The sequence below is a fragment of the Pelophylax lessonae genome (assembly GCF_965119305.1).
Source record: "Pelophylax lessonae genome assembly, chromosome: 3".
Classification (NCBI taxonomy): Eukaryota; Metazoa; Chordata; class Amphibia; order Anura; family Ranidae; genus Pelophylax; species Pelophylax lessonae.
The window spans coordinates 341,825,886-341,838,735 of record NC_138770.1 but is presented as its reverse complement, the minus strand read 5'-3'; the positions used below and the strand labels follow the sequence as shown (position 1 = coordinate 341,838,735).

General features: G+C 42.4%; 1 protein-coding gene across 1 annotated transcript in view; it reads left to right on the top strand.

Annotated features, from left to right (window-relative positions):
- LMBRD1 (LMBR1 domain containing 1) overlaps positions 1-12,850 on the top strand; it is a 413,956-nt gene that overhangs the window by 228,223 nt on the left and 172,883 nt on the right. The window contains exon 7 of the mRNA XM_082251576.1: positions 5,511-5,584. Coding sequence (XP_082107702.1) covers positions 5,511-5,584 — 74 coding nt within the window. The remainder of the gene's footprint in view (positions 1-5,510; positions 5,585-12,850) is intronic.

Genomic DNA, 12,850 nt, shown 5'->3' with positions numbered 1-12,850 from the left:
ACTAAAGGGAGCACATACACCAGTGAGATAAATCTCAAGTGGCATCTGCAAAACATATATATATAATATGAGTTGATAAGATGAATGATTGGAAATGCATGTAAAAAAGATAAAAAAGTGAGACTTCTTACTAAAGACTTATTACTAAATAAAATAAATTTACCTTAGTTTGCCCCCCCCCCCCAGTGCCCTGGCCTGCAGTTTTACTGTATATATGTGTGCGTGCGTGTTTAATATATATATATATATATATATATATATATATATATATATATATATATGTATGTGTGTTTGTGTGTGTATATATATATATATATATATATATATATATATATATATATATATATATATATATATACTTAGTACAGACCAAAGGTTTGGACACACCTTCTCATTCAAAGAGTTTTCTTTATTTTCATGACTATGAAAAATGTAGTCACACTTCAAGAGGTAGTCACCTGAAATGGTCTTCCAACAGTCTTGAAGGAGTTCCCAGAGATGCTTAGCACTTGTTGGCCCTTTTGCCTTCACTCTGCGGTCCAGCTCACCCCAAGCCATCTTGATTGGGTTCAGGTCCGGTGACTGTGGAGGCCAGGACATCTTGCGCATCACCCCATCACTCTCCTTCTTGGTCAAATAGCCCTTACACAGCCTGGAGGTGTGTTTGGGCTCATTGTCCTGTTGAAAAATAAATGGTGGTCCAACTAAACGCAAACCAGATGGAATAGCATGCCGCTGCAAGATGCTGTGGTTGCCATGCTGGTTCAGTATGCCTTCAATTTTGAATAAATCCCCAACAGTGTCACCAGCAAAGCATCCCCACACCATGCTTCATGGTGGGAAGCAGGCATGTAGAGTCCATCCGTTCACCTTTTCTGCGTCGCACAAAGACACGGTGGTTGGAACCAAAGATCTCAAATTTGGACTCCTCAGACCAAAGCACCGATTTCCACTGGTCTAATGTCCATTCCTTGTGTTCTTTAGCCCAAACAAGTCTCTTCTGCTTGTTGCCTTTCTTTAGCAGTGGTTTCCTAGCAGATATTCTACCATGAAGGCCTGATTCACACAGTCTCTTCTTAACAGTTGTTCTAGAGATGTGTCTGCTGCTAGAACTCTGTGTGCCATTGACCTGGTCTCTAATCTGAGCTGCTGTTAACCTGCAATTTCTGAGGCTGGTGACTCGGATGAACTTATCCTCCGTAGCACAGATGACTCTGTCTTCCTTTCCTGGGGCAGTCCGCATGTGAGCCAGTTTCTTTGTAGCGCTTGATGGTTTTTGTGACTGCACTTGGGGACAGTTTCAAAGTTTTCCCAATTTTTCGGACTGACTGACCTTAATTTCTTAAAGTAATGATGGCCACTCGTTTTCCTGTACTTAGCTGCTTTTTTCTTGCCATAATACAAATTCTAACAGTCTATTCAGTAGGACTATCAGCTGTGTATCCACCTGACTTCTGCACAACTGATGGTCCCAATCCCATTTATAAGGCAAGAAATCACACTTATTAAACCTGACAGGGCATACCTGTGAAGTGAAAACCATTTCAGGTGACTACCTCTTGAAGTGTAACTCTACAATTTTTGTATGTGTGTGTGTGTGTGTATATATATATATATATATTGTGTGTGTGTGTGTGTATATACAGCTGCAAGAAAAAGTATGTGAACCCTTTGGAATGATATGGATTTCTGCACAAATTGGTCATAAAATGTGATCTGATCATCATCTAAGTCACAACAATAGACAATCACAGTCGGCTTAAACTAATAACACACAAAGAATGAAATGTTGCCATGTTTTTATTGAACACCCCATGCACACATTCACAGTGCAGGTGGAAAAATATGTGAACCCCTAGACTAATAACATCTCCACGAGTTAATTGGAGTGCGATGTCAGCCAACTGGAGTCCAATCAATGAGATGAGATTGAAGGCGTTGGTTACAGCTGCCCTGCCCTATAAAAAACACACACCAGTTCTGGGTTTGCTTTTCACAAGAAGCATTGCCTGATATCAATAATGCCTCTCAGGAAAGAGCTCTCAGAAGACCTACGATTAAGAATTGTTGACTTGCATAAAGCTGGAAAGGGTTATAAAAGTATCTCCAAAAGCCTTGCTGTTCATCAGTCCACAGTAAGACAAATTGTCTATAAATGGAGAAAGTTCAGCACTGCTGCTGCTACTCTCCCTAGGAGTGGCCGTCCTGTAAAGATGACTGCAAGAGCACAGCGCAGACTGCTCAATGAGGTGAAGAAGAATCCTAGAGTGTCAGCTAAAGACTTACAAAAGTCACTGGCAAATGCTAACATCCCTGTTAGTGAATCTACAATACGTAAAACTAAACAAGAATGGATTTCATGGGAGGATACCACAGAGGAAGCCACTGGTGTCCAAACAAAACATTGCTGCACAGGTGCTATTGTGCTGCACATTTACAGTTTGCATAAGAGCACCTGGATGTTCCACAGCAGTACTGGCAAAATATTCTGTGGACAGATGAAACCAAAGTTGAGTTGTTTGGAAGAAACACACAACACTATGTGTGGCGAAAAAGAGGCACAGCACACCAACATCAAAACCTCACCCTAACTGTAAAGTATGGTGGTGGGCGCAGCATCGTTTGGGGCTGCTTTGCTGCGTCAGGGCCTGGACAGATTGTTATCATCAAAGGAAAAATGAATTCCCAAGTTTATCAAGACATTTTGCAGAAGAACTTAAGGCCATCTGTCTACCAGGTGAAGCTCAACATAAGATGGGTATTGCAACAGGACAATGACCCAAAGCATAGAAGTAAATCAACAACAGAATAAAATACGCCTTCTGAAGTGGCCCAGTCAGAGTCCAACTGACTACAGGAAATGCTTGGTTGAAGTTATTGCTGCCAAAGGAGGTTCAACCAGTTATTAAATCCAAGGGTTCACATACTTTTTCCACCTGCACTGTGAATGTTTGCATGGTGTGTTCAATAAAAACATGGCAACATTTCATTCTTTGTGTGTTATTAGTTTAAGCAGACTGTGATTGTCTATTGTTGTGACTTAGATGATGACACTTCCTACGCAGTACACAGTCGACGCGGACTGGACCCGATCTCTTACGGCCTTGGATAGGCTCTGTGATGCGCCAGGCCCGCATCGTCCCTTAGTATCGATATTGTAAGCCATGCTCTTCCCAACTACCCACGCACATACCGAGGGGCTCAGATCTCGTTGGGAAGGAGACCTTGGCATGAGTTTTTCCAGTGATGACTGGACTAACATATATTACCATATGCATAAGGGATCCCTAAACGTGCTTGCTCAGGAAACTGGGTTCAAACTCAACGCCAAATGGTACAGAACACCTGAATTGCTGCATAGATTTTCAGCAAACAACTCTCCCAATTGCTGGCGATGTGGCCTACATAGAGGATTCCTTCTGCATATTTGGTGGGAGTGTCCTATCATTCAGCCATTCTGGAGGGAGGTACACTCCCTAATTCCCCCTATCACCACTTACACACCTGACTTTACCCCGGCGCAATACCTGCTTCACCACACCTCCTTGTCTTTTTCTAATTACAAGAAATCCCTCACCCTACTCCGTATCAACGCAGCCAGGATGTGTGTGCCGTGCCACTGGTTGTCTACTTCCCCTCCCACAGCCGCTGAATGGCTGCGAGGGGTAAAAAGAGTGGCAGAGATGGAAGATATTGCCGCCCAAGCCAAAGACACCACAAAAAAGTATTATATGACCTGGGCACCTTGGATTCATTTCACAACTCTGCCAGACTTTCAGAGAATAAGTAATACTCCATAGCTCCCCACTGTAGCTCATTACTCCCCACCGACGTCTGCTCTTGCTTCTCTCTCTTCATATTTCATTCCAATGACGCGCTTTACTTCCCTAACAGTCCCCCTGCTGCCCCTCTCCCCCTCTCGCCTTCATTACCTCCCCCCCTCTTTTTCCGTGCCTCCCCCTTTTGTCTTTTCCTCTCTCCTCCCTCCTTCCCCCCCACTTCCCTTCCTCCCCTCCCACCCATTCCCCATTAGCAGACCCGTACCAACTTATGGACTAACACACACCCCCCCCCCCTCCATTGACCGTCCCTGTAGGTTTTCCCTGAATTACCTACCCCAGACTGAGTTATATACTTACCTGGTGATTGCCCCCCTGTGTTCGGACACAGTGAGTTCCCCATAGGGGGTGTCGGACAAAAGGGGACACCACCACCGCTTAACTTTGCTCCACCACTCAGTAACCCCCTACTTAAATGAAAGCCATCGCTGCTGCTGCCTATGTGACAACCCTCCAGCCCTAAACCATAATACAGTTACCTACATAGTCTCCAGTCTGATTATGGTCCTAGCTAGACAGCTTATAACAGTCTTGTATGTTCCTGTATTCCAATGTACGAATGAGCTCGGGTCTGTTTTATCCCTTCTCATCTCATGTTCTTCTTGTTCATGTTTCATATTTTTGTGCCACCTGATGTATTGTAAATTTGCTCTTATGCTGTTTCAATAAAATGTTTTGGACAAAAAAGGGTAACACAAGTGTTAATTCCAAGGGCCCATCTCCACTGTTATGTTTTTTTGCTTTTGGAAAAAAATTCAAACTGCAGAGTAACGGCAAAAAAAAAGTCCAAAAGTTAGTACCGTATCATTGAATCATGCGGTTTCCATCTATTTCTTTCTGTAGGGTTGCAGTTTTGCAAATATAGTCTGCAGATTTTTTATTTTTTTTTGCGAAGACAGTATGTGGCTTTCAGTGGCCCAACATCAGAAACCACATAACACATGAAAACATTTAAAAACACCACAGAGTTGGAAACAAGCCCTTATTCCCGATAAACAAATTTGCTTTTGCTACTTAGAAGAAGCACTGCTGTTTTACGATCATAACCTGGGGTAAGCGCCACTCCCAGAGGATGGTATACTTTTAAAATCTGTTTAGAAAATGTTTTTCTTAGCTTATTCATCAAGTCATCTTTGGGATTTGCCGTCTAGTTAACTTTAGGCACTGTAGTTGCTTTGTAAACCGCATGATGCAAATCTCAATGTGTGAATGACAAAAAAAAAAATTCTAGCTGCGCTGTCAGTATTTTTTGGCTTGCTGTTATATTTATATATTTATTTTAATGAGTGGATTGTTAACTAGGGAATCCAAGAACTTTTGCAGATTTTAACTACTGCCGATGCTTGGGAAGATACATTTTTGCCTTTGAGTTTTACATTTGCATTTGTTCTTTTATCATCTGTGTACAAATATAATACCACAATAGAATGTGTTTGCCATTGACGTTGGATAGCATTGTATTATTTACTCATTGGCCATGCATATGCAATATATGTCCAAGTCATTTTTTCCAGCAAAAAGGAAATCTTTGAATTCATGTGCAAATAAATGATGAAAAGAAATGAATTACTCTCTTAATTCAAAACAGCACTATCTGCATTTGAAATATTCTTATTTGTTTTGTTAGATTCATGTACAAGTTTTCACCTCTTACGACACTTTGTTTTTCAGATGGTTTGGATGCCTTGTCATTTTCCATTAGTTCCTTGACCTTGATAGGAATGTTGGCAGCCATCACCTACACAGTAAGTTTTTCTTAATTTCCTCTTTAGCGTCTTGAAATCTAAATGCAATTGAAGTCTTTTAAGTTACGTTATTATGATTCAGGCATGGCAGAATAAGCCTTTTATTTTTTCCAAGAGCATTTCCAACCCACTACAAATGGATACCAGGTTCTAATTTGGTTTACAGTTAATTATTCACCATCCAGATGAAAACGCATAAGTATTAATGACAATGCTCCACTTATTTTTAAATGAAAATGTTGTATTATATACAAAATCCAGTGGACCCCCCGGGCAGACCAATAGTGTCTCCCTGTGGGGGCCCACTGGACAGGATTGGTAAATACTTAGACTCATTGATGAAGGATCTTGTTCTCGACCTTCCCTCGTATGTGAGACATACGGGGGACGTCTTGAGCAAGATCCAAGATCTTGAGTTTATCACTGAAGTACTGCTTGTCGGTATAGACGTTGAGTCTCTTTATACCTCCATCCCCCACCCCTGGGGGTTACTATCAGTATACCATTTCCTGGAACAGAAATTCCCATTACAGGGTCCACAAAATGAGTTCCTTTTGGAATTGCTCGAATTCTCCCTACTGAACAATGTTTTTTAATTCTCCAACCACTTTTATCAGCAAATTAGAGGTACAGCTATGGGTGCCCCCTGGGCACCTTCATATGCATGCCTGCACCTTGGCATGTGGGAGGAAGAATTGGTGTACACCTCGTCTATGTACCTCAGCCATGCTTTGACCTGGCTGAGGTACATAGACGATGTGCTCATGGTCTGGCAGGTACACCACTCGAGTTAGAGCGGTTCATGTCGGAACTCAACAACAATCAGCGCAACATCCGATTGACCTATACAGTTGATAAGAAAATGATTTCCTTTTTGGATTTGAACATTGAGCTTAAAGATGGAAAACTAGCCACTACTACTTTTCGTAAACCAACAGCCGCCAATACCCTCCTCAGGGCAGATAGCCACCATCCAACCAGTCTTAAAATGGGGATCCCTGTAGGACAATTTATCCGCATTAAGCGCAACTGCTCATCCGGTGAGGACTATTTACGGGAATCTAGAGAACTCTATGCGAGATTTCGCGAAAGAGGATACTCTCACCGAATGATCAGGAGGGCTAGAAGGAAGGCGGCCGCAAGGGACAGAAATGAGCTCCTGATCCAAAATAAGCCAAAACAAGAAAATCCCAACCTACCGCGCCTAATCACCAAATATGGCTGCCATTGGAATGAGGTGAGACAAATCCTTCAATCACATTGGCACATACTGCAAAATAATGAACAACTAAAAAATATAGTGGGCCCACGTCCACTGTTAACAGCTAAAAGAGCTACAAATCTCAATGACCATCTGGTACGCTCTGAGTTTACACGTATCACCAAAACCAACTGGCTCACTGAACTACAACCTTTAAAAGGAATGTACCCTTGTGGTCATTGTCAGATCTGCAGCCATGTGATAAAATCACAGGTCTACACTGACTCACAATCTAAAGTAACTTACAAAGTTGAGTCCTTCATAAACTGCTCCACCTCCCGAGTATTATACATTATAGAGTGCCCATGTCACAAAATGTACGTAGGTAAGACCAAACGGCAACTACGTATTAGAATAGGGGAGCACCTGAAAAGTGTACGCCTCAAGGAAGAGACCCCTATTGGCTTACACTTCGCTGAAAAGCACAATGGAGACTCTTCAGGCTTGAAGGTAATGGGCTTTTGGGCCTTAAAGATATCACCTAGAAGAGGTGATTTTGATAAAGTCCTTCTAAAAGAGGAGAAAGCATGGATTTTCCGTCTCCAGACGTTGGTACCTTTAGGCCTGAATACCGACATGAGCCTCAGCATATTTCTTGAACCATAGAATCATGGGGTTAGTCTTAGTATAAGGACACTAGGTGGGTAACTAGGTGACACACAGGGTAGACTATGAGAGGAACTACACTAAGTCATAGAATACTGGAATAGAGGGCGAAAGATTTCTTTGCTCTTTAATTATCACCAGACAATACCACCTAGTACCCCTTACACTTTCCAGCAAATTATGTGATATTTCCCTCGAACCAGCCCCCCGTTGACCTGAATTATATTTGTCTTTTATAAATCTAGACAACTCATCTGTATATTTATCTACATGCATGCTAAAAATGGGCGAAACCAATACTAATATGTTTCCTTCATAAGACTTAGGCTACTGTACCAAAGCATAGTCTAAGATCCCAATAAAATGAAGTATGGAAACCTCTGTTTAAAACAATGCCCACTTTCAGATGTCTAGGCCAAAGGTGACACTTGACTAGTACCAGATCTATGGGTTCCCTATACCACTTATTAAATCCAGTGTATGTCTAATCATTTAATAATCTCAAGCTGTGTTTATCACGGTTGCTATTTGAATGATAGCAATGTGACTTGTCAGAAGAGTACTAAAAGATGACAGTAATAACGCAGCTCAATGATTAGCTTGGCCAATGGTACTTCAATATCTGCTCACTATAGTACTGATTCATGCCTCGAAGTTAGACAATATTCTTGAATGTTGTTGTATGTAGTTCCGGAGCCACACCATAATTGTCAATGAATATGAAATATAAAGCTTTACCTATTTTTCACCACAAGATGGAGCTCTACCATCCGGTTTTTAACTATACAGAAAGTGGTAATGGAGGAATGTCTGCAGTGCTGCCACCTGACAGCACTCACCAATCAGGCTATTTCCCTATTTATTGTCCTTCCGCACTATCCAATGGCGTCCTGACGAAGCGTGCGTCACGCACGCGAAACGCGTTGACGTCACACGCCGGCCGCACGTCACCCGGAAGAGCCACTGATGCGTTCCAGCTCCCGCCTACGGTGCAGTCCACCAGCCATACACGGAACACGCTGCCTCTTCATGGCATGCCGGAGCTGAAACCCTCACATCGGGCCTTCATCTAAAACTACACCCGAAGAGGATGCACAGAAGTCTCCCTATTGAAAGTCTCAAATGCACGGTGAGCCAAAAACCTTTGATTGATAGGGGATAGAGAAAAGGCAGTGAACACCTGGCTGTACTGGACACACAGCATGTCAATGCTATTCAGTGAACGGCCATAGACTGGCCAATTGCAAATTTGTCCCATATTGGATACAGCCTGACCACGGTGTGAGCCCGCGCAGCTATCCAACTATACTGCGTCTCTCCCCAGCTCCCGCACCTCCACCCATCATTGAAAAGAGAGACTCTCTGTTGCAGGCAGACACATGACGGTCCGATTTTGCTACCGCCAAATTCAAGAGGGACTAAACCATATCCCTCTAAGGACATCAGTCATCGTCCATTTTTGAAGGACTGGTTTTCCATATAGCCCATCTTACTCGGCACGCAGACATTCCTCCAGATACCCTCCCCTTAATGGTGGAACTGCATTGGAAACCAAGAGCCAATTTGCATCACAGATAAGCAGAAGGGTAATGGTTCAATGTGCACCTGAGTAGTCTACTAGTGCTTCCTAGTTACATGATTGTCTGCTAAGCGGACTCTTGAATTCATTACATATTGGTATTGAAACACTAACTTGACTTGATGGGAGTATACTATATGTAATCTATGATCCATTGTCCAATTGGTGTAGCGTTATTGGTTATTAATACACCAGGTTACATTACCAAATTGTGGCATGTCGACCAGCAGACCCATGAGCTAACAGCATTCACAAATTCCCATATGGGAATATATGCAGCAAGCTCAAGCATCTGCTGGTCATTGTTTTTGTATGTCTTGTATGTTGTTGGTTGTACTACCATGTACCTTTTTGATATTTGTACACTGTTCCCCAACATTGGGGTACTTTTTAGACAATGTGTCATTTGATCCTCAATAAAGCTTTTTTGAAAATTCACACTAAGTTGGTCTGAGCATCCCTTCCTGCAGCCGTTCCAAGGGGTTCTCTATGGCCCCTCCCATTTCTCCTCCACAGTATTACATTGGCTGCGGTGGCTCCCCACTTATGATTTGAGACTAATTGGATATTCAATAGGTCTCTTGACGGTTCTGTGCCCAGTATATACAGGACACAGCAGTCTCTTAATTGGGTGCCCCTCATTCCCTGTTGTATTATATACAGCCTACCAATGGTTCTGTCATAACCACCTATACAATAACCAACTTTAGTTGCCAAGTAGCTGTTTAAGGATAATACACTGTTATATATGGTCATGGTTATGGTGGTGTTGTCATGTGTTGACAGGATCTTTCTTAATTATTATTTAGTTAGATACTGCTTTAAACATTATACCGTAAATCCATGCATATATAACATTCAAGTATTAAGGTAAATATGTTCCAAGTGCAGAGACACAAATACTGTTCCAATACTGTCATTAAACCCATATAATTAAAATCTGTTAGAACATGCTGTATTGCATGCTGTTCCTACTTGGTCACTATGATATTTTTTTTTCTGTACTCTGCAATAAGCTTTGTTGATCCTGCCATTCTCTGTCCTCCTTATCTGTGTCCATTCTGCAGCCTGAGATTGTGTAGACCAGCCGTTACCACATCTACTCAGCATGCTCCAGTTTTAGTTCCCGTCAAAGCTGTTAATTTCCTCCTTTTTTCTGATCTGTGCAGTCCACATGACTATAGAGTCACACATGTGGGCATATACACTATGGTAAAATGACAGCACACTCTCTCCCTCCTCCTCCTCCGTGCCCACTAAACAACTTAGCACAGTAGGGGGCATGAATTTTACATGCTAATTGATGGAGGCATCACCTCCTTGTAATTCAAAGCACATACAAACAATAGACACAGCCTAAATGAGGGGGGGACATGAAACAGGCAGTGATTGGCAGAACCTCCCTGTAGATAGTCCCCACCATGTTTGGAACAAAAACAATAAATATTTGCATTCAAATACATATTTTTATGATTTAAAACATTTATTTAATATTATGTATTTTTCCTCTGTATTTTGAAGGCTGTTTTTGTTTTTTGAACATGTGACCGGCAGCAGAGAACTAGAAGCGCCTCACTCGGATTTTTCCCTGCAGCCAGGCTGGGAAAGAGCTGGATCATGTGACAGCTGTTTATTGATTATGAAAAAAGGTATTTATTAGTGCCATCATCTGTTTACATAAGAAGGGATGATGTAAATTAAACGGTGTGTGTTTAGTATAAAATTAAGATTAGGGATGTGTCTATTGGCATTCGTATCTTCATCTTGTGCAAATACAGTAGGCCAAACCTTGCATGCTTGTACTCCTAAAAATATATATGCTGATTATTGAAGATATTTGCAGCGCAATGGTACAAGCTATCCATACTTCTAGCAAAATTTGAAGTCTGGACTACTGAATGGGGCAATTCTTAAAGAAATTCTGAACACACACTGTTTAACTTACATTCTCCCTTCTCTTTCTTTATGTGGATGATGGTACTGTAATTCTTTAAAAAAAAAACATGACCAAAACATGACCCAGCTCTTTCTCAGCGGTCAGGGAAACCTAAGCAAAAGGCGCTTCTAGTCCTCTGCTGCGGTCACATGTTCAAAAAAAAAAACAGCCTTTGGAATACAGAGTGAAAATAATTAATGTATTATCCATTTGTTTTGAATTGGTATACAAATATATATTTGAATTTTGAAATCAAATATTTTTGGGAAATAATCTGGTGTAGATGTATTTCTGCCAGTCAGACGTACATTGCCTGGTGTGAATCTCTTGGGGTTCATCCTCGCTCTTTCTTGCTGGCTCGGATCTTGGCCTTCCTTCAATGGGGGGTTGCGCAGAAACTGGCCTTGAGTACTATCAAGGGTCAGGTGTCTGCATTAGCAGTCTTCTTTCAATGGCCATTGGCTACAGACTCCCTGGTGCATACTTTTCTACAGGGAAAGGGGCACTTGGCCCCTCCAGTGTGGTCTATTTTGCTACCTTGGGCCCTCAATTTGGTGCTCTCAGTCTTTCAGAAGCCTCCTTTTGAGAATCTTCGGGCGATTCCCCTGCTTATGCTGTCCCAGAAGGTGGCCTTCTTGGTAACTTTCACTTATGCGCGCAGGGTGTCAGAATTGGCGCTGTTATTCTGTCATTCACCTTGGTGGTTTACAGAGATAAGGTGGTTCTTCGTCCCTGTCCGTCTTTCCTTCCAATGATTGTCTCTGATTTTCATTTGAATGAAGACATTGTGTTGCCTTCCCTGTACCCAGGCCAACACATTCGAAGGAAATTGCTTTGCATGCCTTGGATGTGGTCCGGGCAATTAGGGTGTACCTGGCAGCTACAGAGTCTTTTAGGAAGTCAGATTCGCTATTTGTGCTTAACCTCGGAAAGGGTTGTCCGCTTCCTATGTGACCATTTCCAGATGGATTAGACAGACAGACAGTGATTCAGGCCTATTCTATAAAGGGTCAGGTTCCTCCTTTCCCTGTCAAGGCACACTCTACTCGGGTGCTCAGTGCCTCCTGGGCCTTCCATCATCAGGCGTCAGTGACGCAGGTTTTCAGGGCGTTCACCTGTTCGTCGGTGCACACTTTCACAAAGTTCTATAAAATGGAAGTGGATGTGTTGGCATCTGCAGATTGGCTTGTAGCCCGTTCTTGCTTTGTGTCCATAAAGGAAAAAAGGAAAATTGGGGTGGGTGGGAAAATACCCATGTTTGGTATTTACATGATCTACATGAGTGGAATCTCCATTGCCATGTAACATCCGTTAATTCTGTTTCTGATTTTATTAGCCTCTTAATCCTCTGCATAGTGTCAGCTGGGCAGGGAGTTGACCAAGTTATGTTGTCATGGCTGCATTAGAAAAAACGGATGTCGGGGACTGTGCTGTCTGGTAGTTAAAAAAGAATTTCTCTTACGTCCTCCGACAGTCGCCGTCTCTTCATATTCGTCACTAATGGGGTTATTGATCTTTGCTCCGTAGGAGTAGCTATGCAACAGAATATATTAATATCAAAGCTTTTAGCATATCCCACCCCCAGGGGGTGGTCCCCTCAGTCAATACCTCCCTGCTTCCTGCATACCAACTCAGTTTCATATGCCTAGCTCAGGAGTATGCAGGCTGTTCCTGTGCTGGGGCTCTTAGTCTCAGCCACTTTTCTCTTTTTTGATTTTATTTGAAGTTTTTTTTCTCTTTCTTTTACTTAGCTGTTTATTTTCAGCGTTAGTTAGTTCTTCTGATGAAGATGATCGTGCGGCGCTGAGTCTTAGTCTGGCCACCCTGGATCCCAGGGCTCAGGGCCAGGAGCTTCCCAGCCTGCCATCGAGCGTTCAGCTTAGG